At 41.9% G+C, this 17,709-nt stretch overlaps 1 protein-coding gene across 1 annotated transcript in view; it reads left to right on the top strand.

Annotated features, from left to right (window-relative positions):
* LOC144522554 (spondin-1-like) overlaps nucleotides 1–17,709 on the top strand; it is a 279,723-nt gene that overhangs the window by 222,863 nt on the left and 39,151 nt on the right. The window contains exon 11 of the mRNA XM_078257725.1: nucleotides 10,006–10,188. Within this exon, the coding sequence (XP_078113851.1) occupies nucleotides 10,006–10,188 (183 nt within the window). The remainder of the gene's footprint in view (nucleotides 1–10,005; nucleotides 10,189–17,709) is intronic.

Here is a 17,709-nt window from a genome sequence, read left to right as displayed (position 1 = left end):
TTGAGATAGCAAACACCAAATTTGAAGTCGATCGGATGAAATCTCTAGGAGGAGTTTGTTAAAGTATGGCAACTTGACTTTTAGGTCTACTTCCTGTTGCCACTAGGGGGCGCTATGACTTTGAGTAAATATCTGTCTATAGATGTCCTCAAGGTTGGATTCTTATGAATCCTGAAAATGTTTTAGCTGAATGGGCGATGTACACTTGAGTTACACCCACTTCCTGTTCCGTTGGCGAAACGCACAAAATGGCCCTATGACCAAAAGTTTTTCTTTTAATAACTTTTCATCTTTAACATTTTAAGATGGCACAGACCAAATTTGAAGTCGATTGGATGAAATCTCAAGGAGGAGTTTGTTAAAGTACGACATGTGGAAATGGCCAAAAACACAGGCTGTGTCTCAAACCGCCTACTTGCACACTTCAAACACTTGTATATAGTGTAGATAATGCAAAAAGTCAGTGCACCCGGATGACCCCCTAAAAACGGTCAAAAAGTTCAGTGTGGAGCGATGGACCCTACTTGCACTAAACGGGCGCCATCTTGACTACAAAGCAGAAGGGGAGGGACCAGGGACGTTGACTGGCAGCTGATTGGATGAACGCGTCACGTGGGTCGGGCTTCTCCCAAATTTCAAAACCGACCATACAGTAATGGCGGCTCGTTCAGAATACAATCTCATATTTTACAAAAATAGTTAACCGAAACGTGTTTCGTGAATCTGTCTGTTTTTTTGATCGACAAAGCGGTATGTGTTTTAACATAAGTGTTCCTTTTGGGACAATACTAACCATCGAAAGTGGGCACTACGGCAGTAAGTGGTCAGTGCACATTAGCAGTGTACTGACGGAAGTACAGTCAGGTCCATAAATATTGGGACATCGACACAATTCTAATCTTTTTGGCTCTATACACCACCACAATGGAGTTGAAATGAAACGAACAAGATGTGCTTTAACTGCAGACTTTCAGCTTTAATTTGAGGGTATTTACATCCAAATCAGGTGAACGGTGTAGGAATTACAACAGTTTGTATATGTGCCTCCCACTTTCTAAGGGACCAAAAGTAATGGGACAATTGGCTGCTCAGCTGTTCCATGGCCAGGTGTGTGTTATTCCCTCATTATCCCATTTACAAGGAGCAGATAAAAGGTTCAGAGTTCATTTCAAGTGTGCTATTTGCATTTGGAATCTGTTGCTGTCAACTCTCAATATGAGATCCAAAGAGGCTTCACTATCAGTGAAGCAAGCCATCATTAGGCTGAAAAATCTAAACAAACCCATCAGAGAGATAGCAAAAACATTAGGTGTGGCCAAATCAACTGTTTGGAACATTCTTAAAAAGAAAGAACGCACCGGTGAGCTCAGCAACACCAAAAGACCTGGAAGACCACGGAAAACAACTGTGGTGGATGACCGAAGAATACTTTCCCTGGTGAAGAAAACACCCTTCACAACAGTTGGCCAGATCAAGAACACTCTCCAGGAGGTAGGTGTATGTGTGTCAAAGTCAACAATCAAGAGAAGACTTCACCAGACTGAATACAGAGGGTTCACTACAAGATGTAAACCATTGGTGAGCCTCAAAAACAGGAAGGCCAGATTAGAGTTTGCCAAACAACATCTAAAAAAGCCTTCACATTTCTGGAACAACATCCTATGTACAGATGAGACAAAGATCAACTTGTACCAGAGTGATGGGAAGAGAAAAGTATGGAGAAGGAAAGGAACTGCTCATGATCCAAAGCATACCACCTCATCAGTGAAGTATGGTGGTGGTAGTGTCATGGCGTGGGCATGTATGGCTGCCAATGGAACTGGTTCTCTTGTATTTATTGATGATGTGACTGCTGACAAAAGCATAAAATGCAAGAAAAATAAATGGACGTGGCCTATATCAGGAGATTCAGCTGAATTCAGGGAACGAGTGGAAAGGAGTATTTTTTAAATGTGGGATGTACGGTTTGGGAGTTATAGGGCCAAACACGTTTTTCTGCTATAGCGCCACCTAGTGGTGGAAGTGTGTACTTTTTTTTGGTCCGAGGTCCTAGCAGGGTCCTGAAAATGGCACCACCCCTCCATGCACGGTTTAGGCTGTAGAAACAGTTTTAGAGGCGGAAAAATAAGAAAAACAATCCTTAGGAAAACAATAGGGTTCCACAGCTCCGCTGGATCTGTGAACTACGTTGCCTTGCAAATGCGGTTCCCAGCTCCCTCGGTCTTGGACCCCTAATAAGAAGACGAATAATAATCCTTAGAAATACAATAGGGTTCCCAGCTCCGCTGGATCTGTGAACCGCGTAGCCTTGCATACAGGGTTCCCAGTCCCCTCGGGATTGGACCCCTAATTAATCGCCAGGAATAGATGGTTACTCTGAAAAATATTATAAAGCTTTCACTGATGAACTTACACCTATACCCTGCAAACTATATAACCATGCATTAAAATCAAGAGAACCTCCAAAATCACGGTAGGAAACTAACAGTTCTACATAAAGAAGGATCCCCTACAGTGCACTAGCTATCACCCAATAAGCCTTTTGTGTGTTGATTATAAAATTTTAACTTCTATCCTGGCTAACAGGATCCAAACTAATATAAAGAAATTAATAAAATCAGACCAAACAGGATTTATAACAAGCCGTCAAGGAACAAACAACACAAGGAGAGCTTTAAATTTACAGTCAATAGCAGCAAAGCATCAACAACCGTCAATGCTTCTCAGCTTAGATGCTGAGAAAGCATTTGACAGAGTTAACTGGATATTTTTAGAGCAGACACTAACAGAAATGGGCTTTGGAGAAGAATTTGTTACCTGGGTTAATTTGCTTTATAAAGACCCTAAATCAAAAGTGAGAGTCAATAATCTCTGTTTGGACATTTTTAGGGTGGAGAGGGGCATGGACAAGGGGACTCGTTCTCGCCCATCCTGTTTTCCCTTAGTATTGAACCCCTAGCAGAGGCAATATGCCAAAATATACAGATCCAAGGAATAGAGGATGAGGGAGGTACAGTCCATAAGATAGCACTGTTCGTGGACGATATTTAGATTTTCAAGGGCCAGGGTATAAAATTAATGAGAGCAAATCAGAGGCGATGATGGTGGCTGGTGTTTGGCCCACGCAACTAAACAAACTGGTCTCCTTTAGATGGTCTAGACAAGGGTTTAGATATTTGGGGGTTAATTTTACTACTTGCTCTACAAAATTATTCAACGCAAAAAAGAGTAAGTTAATTAAAGAAATAAAAAATGATATACAATGGGAGGTTCTTCCCCTGTCTCTACTAGGGAGAGAGGAGACGATAAGATTAAGATGAATGTATCACCGAGACTCCTCTTCCTATTTTAATCTCTGCCTGTAAGAGTTCCCATCGCCACCTTTGATATGCTCAACAGATTAATCTCTCAATTTATCTGGGAAAAAAGAGACCAAGGGTGAGACTAAAAACATTAATGCTATCGAAAGATAAGGGAGGCCTGGGTTTGCCAAATCTTAAATATTACTACTGGGCCGCACAACTATCAGCAATAGCAATAGGAAACCGGGTGGACTCATTTATTTTAACAAAGCACAGCTAAGGGCATATCTTTATCAGCAATACCTTTTATTGATCTAAAGTCAATCAACAAAATTAAAATAGAAAATGAATGGATAAAACACACTTGTCATAAAGGAATTAATAGCCAAATGTGTAAATAATTTGATTGGAAATTAAAAATCTGTTATTTTAACAACTCTCATTATCTCTTCATATATAAAAGAACAATCTGGCCACTATGTTGGAGAAAATGTGGCAAAATTGGGCATTACCTGCACATATTTTGGGACTGCCCAATAATATAAGAGTTTTGGAACAAAGAAAACGATTATGGGGTTTGTGGTCTCTCCTGAGCCAGAGTTGTTTTTGTTAAGAGTGGTACCTGAAGAGATGTACAATACAGATCAGAAATACATATTGAGAATACTTCTTCTGATTGCCAAGAAAATGATAATGATGAACTGGAAGGAGCCAAAACCACCAACCCTAACACAATGGACACAGAGACTGAAAAGAGTCTATATAATGGAACAAATGACAGCAAATCTGCAACTGAAAATGGACACTTTCATGCAGAGATGGACATGTGTTGCACAATATCTGGGTGCCTAGGGGGAAGTAACGGGTTGTTGTAACAGATCAGATTATGGGGTTTGCAGAAAAGGTCACATGTTGTAAGTGAACCTGATCCACTGCAGTGCCAACATTTGAGTAGATTCTAATTTGTTTCGCTTAATTTGATTTGTGGGTTCATGTACTTTTTACAGCTGAGTATGTATAAACATTTTTCACAATCCTTAGTTCATTTTACTTTGTACTACGTAATTTATTTAATTTTCTCCTTATTTACTTACATGTGAAAACTGTGTGAAACTGTGAAAAATCGCTATGGCCAAACCCACCAGACTCCCTTAAAATAAACAGTTATATTATCGTCATAAAATCCACTTTTTCACCTTTCGACAAGCAATCTGTTTTGGTTAAAATAAACCCTTAATTCACTCATTTAAGTGTAAAAATATGCTGGCTCTATACACACTAAAAGTATTATTTATTTGAATGGAGTCTGGTGGGGATGGCGATGGTGATTCCGGGGCTGGTCTATATCTGTAGGGATCCTTTCCATAATGTTGTCAGACACTTGGAAAAATAATCTGAGCCTGTCAGTGGGAAAAACAGCACTTTTAGTGGATGCAAACAAACAGTGAACATTTGTCCTATAGGATTACATTGCAGGCCAGTTCACAGCTGCTGGTTATAGCGTTCTCACTCAATACTGGACCAATTTCAAAGATTTTTGTTCACATCAGTCACTTTGACAACCATGCATGGAAAAATAGGGTCCAAGTTGAAATAATCAGCGCAAAAATTACTTTGCCTCTGCTTTGTTTTGCACTTTTTCATACAAGTGTGATAATGCTATACAGTGTGTTGAGACTAGTATGCATAGTATGCCTACTAAAACAATACTCTGTTGCAACTTCTTAGCACTTTGGCAATGTTTTAAATTCAGAGTTAATTTAGTCCTGATACTTGTGTGGTTTAGGCACATTTGTTATAGAGAAATTACATACATGAAATACATTTATTATGCATTCAATGCATATGTTGGTAAACATAAATGCAATTGTATGTTTTTTACTTTTGTATAATAGTCTCAAAACGCATCAGATTTGAGTCTCGTTTTCCCTAACCAACTTAAACTTTTTACTTATATATTGAATAAAGCGAAATTATAAGCGATTGTAATTTAAAAAAATTACTTGTCCTTAAACCATACAACTAGATTGTAATAAATAAGTATTTTACAGAAGATTGAAGCAAATAACTGAGTTAGAAAGGAATACAACTTTAAGTAAACTTGCCTTAAATTTAAGTTGCCTTAATGAAAACTTTTGATTTGAAAGCACTGAGATTATTGAATACATCTGATTTAAACATTTGTGTTGATAAACTTGTTAATTTGATTTAGAAAAACTTAATTAATTTGCATGTTACCTGTGCAAAAGGTACAAGTGATGTGAACATGGACAGATCATATACAGTGAGTGTGCTATACTTTAACAAACTGCTCCAATCAACTTCAAAATCGGTCTGTGTCATCTGAAGACCTCAATGATGAAAAGTTATTAAAAGGAAAAGCTTTCATTCAACGGTGTGGGCGTGATGGCCATTTTGAGCATTTATCGATGAATGAAGAAGTTGTTGTAACTTGAGTGTACATTGTCATATCTGGCCCAACTTTCCCATGATCAGACAAGGGTCCCGGCCTGAGGACAGCTATAGGCCAATATTGACTTTTGGTCATAGCACATAAGACGGATTTCCTGTTGCCAGTGGGGGACTGGCAACAGGAAATCCGTCTTATATGACAAACATCATCCGATTTACATGAAACTTATAATGTGTGGTCTACATGTGATACTGAACTGCCCCCTATACTTTAACCATGCCCACTTACTCAGGCCACGCCCTCTTTCATAACATTTGAACCGTTTAAGGTAGAGTCTTGTTTGAGGTGTCATTGATCTCAGCAGAGAGTTCCTTCTTCATTGGTGATGGTTTGGCCCGCCCCCTATGCTTAAGCCACGACCCATTTGCTTAACTGGTGACCCGTTTGATGTAGACCCTTGTGTGAGATATCATTGAACTCAGCAGAGACTTGCTTTTTCATTGGTCATGGTTTGGCCCGCCACCTATGCTTTAGCCATGCCCCCTTTCACAGCTAATGAACTGTATTATGTAGAGTGTTGTGTGAGATATCATTGAACTCAGCAGGGAGTTCCCTTTTCATTGGTGACAATTTGTCTGAGTGTTCTTAAGACGTTAAAGATGAAAAGTTGTTAAAAGAAAAACTTTTCGTCATAGGGCCTGGCCGTGGCGGGGCAGCCATTTTGTGCGTTTCGCCATCAAAACGGGAAGTGGGTGTAACTTGAGAGTACATTGTCCAATTGGTCTCGAAACTTTTCAGGATTCATAAGAGTCCAACCCTGATGACATCTACAGGCCGATATTGGCTCAAAGTCATAGTGCCCCCTATTGGCAACAGGAAGTAGGCCCAAAACTACAGGTGCTATACTTTAACGAACTACTCGGAGAGATTTCATTCGATCAATTTCAAATTCAGTCTGTGTCATCTAAAGCCCTTAACGATGAAAAGCTAATTAAAGCAAAACTTTTTGTCGAACGGTGTGGCCGTTTTGAGCATTTATCGTGAACGAAGAAGTTGTAACTATTGTCATATCTGCCTATAATTTCTCACGATTGACAAGGGTCCAGGTCTGAGGACATCTACAGGCCAAAATTGACTTTTGGTCATAGCGCCCCCCGCTGGCAACAGGAAATCAGCCTTATACGACAAACATCATCCGATTTACATGTGCGGTCTACATGTGATACTGAGCCGCCCCCTATAATTTAACCACGCCCATGTATTCAGGACACGCCCCCTTTAATGGCTTTTGAACCGTTTAAGGTAGAGTCTTGTGTAAGGTATCATTGAACTCAGAAGAGAGTTCCTTTTTGATTGGTCATGGTTTGACCTGCCCCCTAAGCTTTAGCCACACACCCTTTTTTTTATAACTAATGACCCGTTTCTTGTACACTATTGTGGGAGGTATCATTGAACTCAGCAGAGAGTTCCATTTTCATTGGTCATGGTTTGGCCCGCCCCCTATGCTTTAGCCACGCCCCCTACAGCTAAATAACTGTATGACGTAGAGTCTTGTGTGAGATATCATTGAACTCAGCAGAGAGTTCCCTTTTCATTGATGATGATTTGCAGTGTCTGAGTGCTGCGCAAATGCACGGCCACAAGGAGCGGCGTCTGCCAGTAACCCCGATGTGCATGTATCACTCTGCAGTTATGTGCTCAACGAGCAGCCTACTGATGATGATAATAATAATAATAATAATAATAATAATAATAATAATAATAATAATAGTGTGGGCCTAAAAATAATAGCCTAGCCTAGGGCTATCTATCTATCTATCTATCTATGCAAGCTGGTGTAGTGGGGGTGGCGCCGGGAAGCGGGGGGCCCAACTGCAATGAACCAGCTTTGGGGGGGGCCCAGCTTGCAAAAGGTTGAGAACCCCTGAGATGGTGGATGATGTTTTGCCACCTACCCTTACAAATTGAGGCCTCTCTGAGAGAATATCTAAACTCCAGTTGCACAGTGGAGTGTTTAGTCCACGTGGACCAAGTTTATTGACCAGATGCTAGGGGATTATGGTATTGAATGCCGATCTGAAGTCGACAAATAACATCCGTACATGCATGTTCTTTTTCTCCAGGTGTCCCAGGCTCAGATGAAGTGCAGTAGACATAGTGTCCTCAGTGAAACGTTTTGGGTGGTAGGTAGGTGAATTGAAGAGGGTATGAAGGGAAGGATAGATGTATGAAGGGAAGGATAGATGTCTTGTGACCCTTAAGTAGTCTTTCAAAGCACTTTATTATTATGGGAGTAAGTGCTGTCAGTCGATAGTCATCTAGATTAGTGACTATGGGTTTTTTCGGGACTGGGATGATGGCTGAGGTTTTGAAGCATGATGGTACAGCGGCTTGACTCAGGGAGGTGTTAAATATGTCTGTTAGAACATGAGTCCAAACTTGTCTGTTAGAACATGAGTCTGAGGAGTCCGTGCATCCCTTGAGCACACACCCTGGAAACTGTCACGACCTGCGACCTCATGTATAAACGTTGCTTATGCACGAAAGATTTGCTTATGCTGGTTTTCACGCACACGGTGTGATGTATAAAAATGAACTTGCTGTGCTGGAGCAGCCGTGAGAATGTGTGGCCGTCCACAAAGTCTTGTCTGGCTCTGTAACCTAACAAATTCTAACTGAAAAGTGCCGAAACTCACCAAATATCACAAAATAAGGTTTCCACTCCAGTTACTGTCATACATTTATTATGTTTATGAAAAAACAAATATATCCGCTGACACACACCATGATACACCATAAAAGTTCCAAAATCATTTATATGGCTATATCCACATCAAAAAGCCAAACCCAAAAGGGAAATGCTATTAACTGTTTAATTCGTAGGCTACTTAATAACTTTTCTTAAACATGAGGATGTGAAATGAATGAAAAAGCCATAGAGAATACTTTCAGTCACCCTCTGTATAGCTATATTATGTGCACAAAAGCTTATTTCTCACAGATGAAATATCTTAGCCTACTCACTGTGCAACAACAAGATCGCAACGGGAAAATGCAATCGTCTCTGTTAGACTGTACAGTTGCTGAGGCTCACAGACATCCTCACAGATGCACTGATCCATCTCCCCATGAAGAAATGCAGCGTCAGGTGGGCAAACTCACGTCTGATGCATAACTGATCCTGTGGATGATGTGTAAGTAAGTGAACAAGGTGTAGGAAATGAACCCGACCCAGGCTCACCAAACATTGGGCTGAATGCAGCAGCTTCACAGAACCATATGGATGTCATAAACAGAATGTAAAAAAGTAGGAGACGTGGCATATACGGTTTAACCAGTTCTTTTAATGATACACTTATGTTATTTAGAACATACTTTTTTGTGTGTTTTGCAGCAGGATTAGCCTTGTGATTGGACAAAAAATGACGTCAGGAGCGCATTTAAAGTAATTTGCATACTCATTAATGGGAGAAGGCAAAGGGGGGTCAGTGGTCTCGTTCATGTGTGCTCAATTTCACATTGATTGTAATGTATACAGAAAAGGTGCGCAGGACCTGGCGTATGCTAAAGCTTAGATCGGGCCCAAAAAATCAAGCCTGACCGTACCCAAGCTTTCTCCCCACCCAATTAGGCTAATAAAGTAATGATTAAAAAAAACACAAATGCTTGATCAGGGGCCCGGCCCGGCCCGGCCTGGCCCGGCCCGGCCTGGCCCGAGGATAGTGGCGGGAACTATCAGGCCGACCCGAACCGCAGGGTTCAGGCTTGGGCTCGAGCAGATAATCTAAACTCTAGTGTATGCCCCGTTTGTAAATATTTCTGTGGGTACGTAATTTTCAACTTTTGTGCTTACGCCATCTTTTAGTATAAGCTATGCATTATTTTATACATGAGGCCCCTGCAGCTTTCCGTGGTTTGATTTTCCTCAGATTTTGGACATCAGCTGGGTTAAGACTTAGCACCTGGTCATTGTGATGTGGAGTGGATTTTATTGCTGCTATGGTGTTCAATGGCTCTTTTTGACATTCTGATTCCTTTCATTTTCTCTGCATCTGTACCTCGAAAGAGCATTAATTGAAGCCAGTACCTAATGACCAATGTTATTGTATGTTACTGTAGTGGAATGAAATAGAAAAAAAGGTTTTGTTAGCATTTTTAATTGGTAATGCTAACCATGTGAGCCCAGTCGATCACTTAATGAGCAAAAGATTTTAAAGAAAATATTAAAATGCCTCTTTTTCTTTGGTATGTCCTGCATTCATTAAACACCTCTATGTCTTTCTCTCTTAGATGACACACCAGAGACATGTATCTACTCAGGCTGGTCTCCCTGGTCAGCCTGTAGCAGCGCTACGTGTGAAAAAGGCCGCAGGATGAGGCAGAGGATGTTGAAGGCCCAGTTGGATCTCAGCGTGCCGTGTCCCCACACTCAAGATTTCCAACCCTGCATGGGACCGGGATGCAGTATGGAGGGTAACAACATACACAGATACACTGTACAATGGACGTATGAGAAGTAAGGTTGGAGAGTGTAAGAAACTAAAGTGATCGAAACAATGATTGAGAGAGAAAGTAAGCCAGTTGTACTATTTGTTCGTATCGTATTGAGACACCCTCCACACAGTTACATATTCCACATGTGACTGACCCACTGGGGGCAGTTGATGTGGATAACACTTTAAGACACACTGCTACGTGGCCCATGCCCAAGTATAATAGGCCCAGGTGTTCATGGGTTCACTGATTCATTGATTTCCACTGTGAGAGCAGGAGACATTTGAAAGGAAGATTCACACAACATCCACTAGTGTGAAAAGAGAGCTGGTCTCCAGACCCCTCTCTGGATTTATGGTCTGCCTTTCCTCACTTGTATGAAGAGTCAGAGAGGGGTACTGTACACCTTGCATGACATGCTCTGTGAACCCGCCCAGGTTCAGCCCACTACCGAAGCTGACCTAATAGCGGCCATGCACAGAAGAGTTCTGGTGGCCTTTCCAGGCATACCAGAGGCTCTAAGGGGGTGAGAAAATCTGTACAATAAGACATAACACAATAAGACACGCAATAAACTGCATCATAATTTGTGCAATAATAAATAAGCCGCACAATAAACCGCACAATAAGGTGAGTAATAAGCTGCACAATTATTTGCGCAATAGGACAAGTATTAAGCTGCACTATAAGCCCCATAATAAGCTGCATAATAAACCACACAATAAAGCACACAATAAGCTGCGTAATAATTTGTGCAAGTACCCAAGTATTAAGGTGTGCAATAAGCTGCATAAGCCACGTAATGAAAGATCTCCTGTGATGAGGTCTCCCACCTTTACCTTAAGCTGTTGATGACCCTCATCACATAGAGTTACAGCGGCAGGGATACCACTCTCTTAGCTGAAAGCAGCCACATGGGAGGTGGACTCTGGGGATCTGCAGGCTGACTATTCTGAGTGGGACTATTCTGAATCTTATGGGGCTCAAGCAAGTATCTTCACCCCCTGAGATGCAAGATGTTGTGGGTCCAAACCATCACAGCAGGTGATTGGTTTGCCACCATCTACCCCAGATACCAATCTGGCAGGGTCACTGAGGTTTGGCTTCGAGGGCCAGATGTTAAGTCTTAGGTTCTGCCTTTCTGGATTTGTTCAAACGCAATGTTACAACTGAACATTCTATCGTATTGAGACTACTTCCTTCCATATGTAAGGGGACCCTTTAAGACACCCAGCGAGGAGACCAAGGAGACAGAGCAGATCAAGCGTCCTCACACTCTCCAAGATTCTCGACCCTGGTATTTGAATGAGACATGAGACACCAGTGTGTCAAACAGAAAACCCCTTTTTCTTTTCTTTGTTATCAGTCTTTTCTTAGCCATGATATGCTTTATACAAATATACAAATACACCCTATCACTGCCTGATGCTTAGGTGCCAGATGCAGCCTTCAGCATGGCAAACCCTGCAAAGCGCTATGGCTGTGTGTGAAAGGATAGAGGCCGTTCAGAGGGCCTGCTCTCTGCAAGTGAGAGTACAGATATCTCCCTGGCTGGACCCAACTGGCACAGGGGTGTGCTCACTGTGTTGGCTACTGCATAGTGGCATTCAGAACCCATTACTCAAAAGAAGGTGCTAGCAGCCACGTTTAAGCAATAAAACCTAGCAAAAAGTTATGCCAGGAAGAACCTAGTGTTAAAGGTGAGCCATGTCAGATTAGAAAGGAATGCTAAATTGCTTCAAGGACCGTGTCCAATTCCCGAAGAGGGACAGAAGGTCTTGCCTTACAGACCGGCAGCTCCTGGAAGCCTCTGAGAAACCAGGAAACCTTCATGCTCATTCAGTGTGGAAGCACCAACGCACACAGCCCTGACAACTGCCAACATTCCCTGCAGGTGGGTTGGCAGGAACGACAGGATGTCCTGTGCCGTCGCCAAGTAGGGATCCACCTGATGAGCTTGTACCATGTGGCAAATACCGTCCCAACGGCTTTTCTTTACGAGTAGGCCGCCCTAGTTTTTGAGAGGGACACGGGCTTCTCGCATTGTCCTCACCACCGGCTCTGGCAAGCCCAAATCCACAAGGCCGTCCTTGTCAGGGGCCAACCCACCAGCCTGAGCCCTTCTGGGTTGGGGGCAAAGCAGAGCCTGAGACCATAGGTGAGCCAGAGCGTCCCACCCCAGGTACGGACTGACGTTAATCAGGAAGAAGAGTAGGCATTCTCTATCTTCTGCTTAAGAGACACCTGAGGCGTTCATTTATTATTGACAAGAGGGTGATCACTGAACTCTTAAAATAATAAGCAGATGAAGCTTAAAGCTTAGGCATTTATCTCATTGTGACTAAAACAGACTCAGTGACTGTGGATAGAATCTGGAGAAAACACAAAGCTGTCACAGTCTAGTGGAAGTAGTTTAACCAGAAATGTGTTAGTGTTAAAAGTGTAGCCATTACGCAACTATTGGGGTTATTGTTGTGAAGGATTATAGCGTATGTGTGAAGAAAAAGGTAAAACAGAAGGAAAACTGAAGCTCTGTGATTATAAAGGAAATCTGAAGCCAGGACCTGACCGTAAAACCAGATGCTGGTCGTGAAAGACCGTGAAGCCCACACATATATGAAGATGATATGGTTAAATCAAAAGGATATGTCACAAAAACAAAACCGCAATCACACAGTGTAAACATTGGTGATTGGACACCGTATACTTCACTGAAACATAAGATTATGTGAATCAGCTGTTAATAGCTTAGCATCATCCTGCATCCATGATGCTTAAACCAGGATTTAATTAGGGCCCGATCACCAACAGTGGCGAAGGCCCTATTGAAACGGAAGGAATTATTATTCTTACTTCGTCCAGCAAATTAATTACTTTTTTGAGGGGCTTGACATACTCAAAACTCACCAAAGTTGGTGGTTGCATCAATTCTGGTGAAAATGTACGTATTTTAAGGATTTCGGGAATAGGCGCACAAAAATGGCTCGCTAGCGCCCCCTACAAAATTTGTAAAAATTGAGCCCCTGCAGTACATTTAACGTAGACTCACGAAACTTGGTACACATATGTAGCATGTCAAGACATACAAGAAAGCTCATTGGAGCCATAAATTAGTGCGATTTTGGCTATTTCCACATGTCGTACTTTAACGAACTCCTCCTAGAGATTTCATCCGATGGACTTCAAAATTGGTCTGTACCATCTCAGCAAGCTATTAAAAGAAAAACTTTTCGTCATAGGGCATGGCCGTGTCGGGATGGCCATTTTGTGCATTTCGCCATCGAAACAGGAAGTGGGTGTAACTCAAGTGTACATTGTCCAATTGGCTTGAAACTTTTCATGATTCATAAGACTCTAACTCATTTACTGGACAAAATTGACTCAAAGTCATAGCGCCCCCTAGTTGCAACAGGAAGTAGGCCTAAAAGTCAAGGTGCTATACTTTAACGAACTCCTTCTAGAGATTTCATCCGATGGACTTCAAATTTGGTCTGTACCATCTCAACACCTTAAAGATGAAAAGTTATTAAAAGAAAAACTTTTCGTCAAACAGTGTGGGCGTGGCGGCCATTTTGAGTGTTTAGCGATAATACTGAGCCACCCCCTATACTTTAACCACGCCCACTTACTCAGGCCACGCCCCATTTAACATTTGAACCATTTAAGGTAGAGTCTTGTGTGAGGTGTCATTGAACTCAGCAGAGAGTTCCTTCTTCATTGGTGATGGTTTGGCCCACCCCGTTATGCCACGCCCCCTTTCATAACATCTGAACCGTTTAGCAGAGTCAGCGTCTGTCTTCTCCTTCCTCACTCTTCTACCCTCGCTCTCAGGATGTCTACCAGTCATCGGACAAGTAAAGCTCAGACTGTTGAAGATGGAAAGAGCTTCTCTCACACACACACACACACACACACACACACACACACACACACACACACACGCACACACATACACACACTCCCATCACTGCTCTTCTATCGATATAATAGACAGCAACACAGATAGCTTTTTGTTCCTGAGCACCTCTCCTTTGTTTTCATTTAGCGCTCCGTTAGTGTGCAGTGGGAGATTGATAATTAGTGGTTCATGGTGGGGCAGGACATGCTCAGACGCTCAGTATAATTAATAACCTGGGGAACACTTTGGCTCTCTGGAAGGCTTGTCCAAGCTGGAAATACCTCTATCTTTTATTAATGATTCACTTAGCTCTGCTTCATTAAGCCACACCCATTAGGCAATGCTGTTCTCAGATTGTTGGAAAGCAAGTGTAAGAGAGTCAGTGTTGTGAGTCAAAGAAAAATCAGTAACACTTTACTTGAAGGTATCAACATAATCATGACATGACACTGTCATAACTATGATATGACACTGTCATAACATGTCATAAATGTTATAAACAAGTAATGAACGTTCAGGACATTAAGTGTCATTCGATTTTTGTCATGACAAGTTGACATTGTTTGGGTTGTCTAATCAAAAGTGACATTACCAGAAGTTGTCTTGGTCATGACAACTTGACATTAAATGTCTTTGGAGTTGTTACGCTGGAGACAGAACAGACCCAAATGCATGGCTCAACAAAAAGAAGTTTATTTAAATAATAATAAATAGGGAAGGAGGTGTGGGGAGGCAGACGCCAGGGACAGGAGTGAGGGCATGGGGACGGAGATAGGATGGCCAGGGACTCGAGGACTGGGGATGGATGGCGAGGAACTCGAGGGCTGGAGTAGGATGGCGAGGGACTTGAAGGCTGGAGTAGGATGGCGAGGGACTCGAAGGCTGGAGTAGGATGGCGAGGGAGCTCAGGGAGCGTGTGGGAGCCGGGGCCAAGGGAACCGAGGAGGAGGCACTGGAGTCCGGGGAACAGAGGAGTAGGAGAGGGGAAGACTGGAAGCAGGAGTGAAGGCAAGATGGAGCAGGGAGCCGTAAGGAGGGGACCGAATGGTGAGGCCAGCTGACTGGAGACAATGGAGAGGTTTGGAGATGATGGCTGCAGGGGATAAACACAAAGAGAGGTGAGTATAAAGTTCAGACAGAGACAGGTAAGTACTGAGTCTTCTAAGAGAGCGTGTAGCGAGTTTCACTTGAGTGGCTGAGACAACGATCAAGCGAAGATGGTGAGTGGATCCGGAGTTCAAATACTGGGCTTGATTGTAGATGGCTGGCAGGTGTGCACGGCATGAGAGGTGATGGTGGAATGCTGAACAGGTGTTTGTAATCAGCTGACAGTGGCAGGCAGGAGGGGAAGGGGGAGAAACACAGGAGACACAGAGAGAGGCAGGGCCAACAGAGAAACTGACAGTGGAAAACAAAATAGGAACTAGGAAACTAGAAAATGAAACAAAAACTCACAGCCAGCCGACCCCAACCATCACAGGACATCCTGTCATCCTGTTTAATGTCAAGTTGTCTTAATAAGGATATTAAGACAACTTGACATTAAACAGGATGACATTACCAGAGGATGTCTTTGTTATGATAACTTGACATAAACAAAAAATCCACCTCTTTTTGTTGACATAATAATTATTATAATTAGATGTGCAAGGTTAGAGACCAATTCTAGCACTTAGTCAGATAGATGTGTGACAGGATATTTCACAAAACTGGCTGTCATGACACTATTATGACCTCCAGTAAAGTGGTACCATTTTGATTTGTCATTAAGATATCATGAAGGATAAGACGTCTTAAGAAGAGCCATCGCACACCAAATTACCTTCCTAACACATGTGATGTAACAATCTTTGTTTTGTAACATGATGACCAAGCTCAACACTCAGGAATTAAACAAGAAAGCTTCCAGCTTCCCTGGCCGAAATAGACCGAAATAAGAAATACATATAAACCATGATAAGATCTCGTGAATAAATGTTGACTAAAACAACTATTATTGGGCTAAAAATACCAATAATAAAACTGTCACTGATTTCGAGTTAAGGGGGGGCGTGTTTTTCCTTTCGTCTATATCCGAGGGTGAGGGATTAACATGAATGTCTATCTGACGGACCCCCATGTCAAAAAATAACGCAAAAGGTAAGCCTCTTTTAATAAAACTTAACGCCAGGGGGTCCTTGAACATGCGTCAGACATTTGACGAGTAGGGAGTGAGACTGTGTTGCTATTGCAATAATGATATTTCATTATTTGCAGATGATATTTTGTTGTACATCTCTGATCTTGATCTATTCCAAAAATTCTTAAGATCAAGCTCAATCTCCAGCTATAAAATTAACTGGAATAAATTTAATCTTTTATTGAATAACAGGCATGTGACATCAGCCATTAGTGTTACAATACCAACCCAAAGCAAAATTACATATTTGGGCATCACCATACACGCATCGCTACAGCGAGTTGTCCAGGACAACTATGAAACTATATTAAGTAGTGTTCAAAGGGATCTGGCCAATTGGTCTGCGCTGCCAGCATCACTACGGTCCACGATTGCTGTTGTTAAAATGAACATACCCCACCAATAAATTTCAGGAAGAAACTTGATACCTTAATTCGGCAGTATATTTGGATTAATAAACAACCTAGGCTAAAATACTCTACCCTGCAACGTACCACAAACACGGGAGGCCTGGCCCTCCCCAACTTAAAATGTATCACAGAGCCTTTCAGCTACAGGCCCTCAGAGTGTGGATGGACCCCTCATCTACAGTTCCATGGAGAGAAATAGAGCAAAACCTCACTGGAAGTCTAAGACTGCAAGACCTTGCCGTTGCAGGTGTGTGTCCAAAAAAGTGAATGCTAGCCTATTATCACCAACACATTGACCAACTTTAAACAGGTGGAGGAGCAACTATGCTACACCAATAAGTGGCATTTGAATACCCCAATATGGCACAATGCACACTTAATGTCTGGTAACAAACCCTTTGCTTGTAAGCAGTGGAGTGACAGAGGTATTTATACTTTAGACCAGCTATTCAATGAGAAAGGTATGTTGAGTTTTGAAGACCTGAGAGATCCCCAGGACATCCTTCTACTTTTATCTTTGCTTAAGATCAGCCCTAAAATGTTATGTGAGTGCCATGGGGAAACAGTCTTGAGGCGCACCCAGTCATTAAATGGTTTGTTGATTTTCATGTGAAAACTGCACCGGTAACAGTAGAAAGAATGCACTAAAAATTAGCCTCTTTAAGTTACTTCACCATAAACTCCAATTAAACAATTAAACTCACAATTTGTACTAACATTCATTCAACAAAATACCCACAGCTATGATTATTATGGATAATAATCTTATTAGTTATGAAAAGCAACATTACTTTTCATAACCAATAGATCAGGGGTTTTCAAATTGGGTGAATGTGAGCCCCCTCTTCCCCAAAATCCCATCCGCCTAATATTATTAAAATAATGAAATGAATACTTTAAAACTACAACTACAACTCCCATATTTCCACACATGCCTCTGCAGTAAATGCCATCTTTTGTGTGTTTGATGAGTTTCAATAACAACTGATAAAATGTAAATATTTTTTAATATT

This window comes from Sander vitreus, chromosome 8, assembly GCF_031162955.1.
Source record: "Sander vitreus isolate 19-12246 chromosome 8, sanVit1, whole genome shotgun sequence".
Classification (NCBI taxonomy): domain Eukaryota; kingdom Metazoa; phylum Chordata; class Actinopteri; order Perciformes; family Percidae; genus Sander; species Sander vitreus.
Note: the sequence above shows the minus strand (reverse complement) of the source record. Positions and strands in the feature narration are given on the sequence as shown.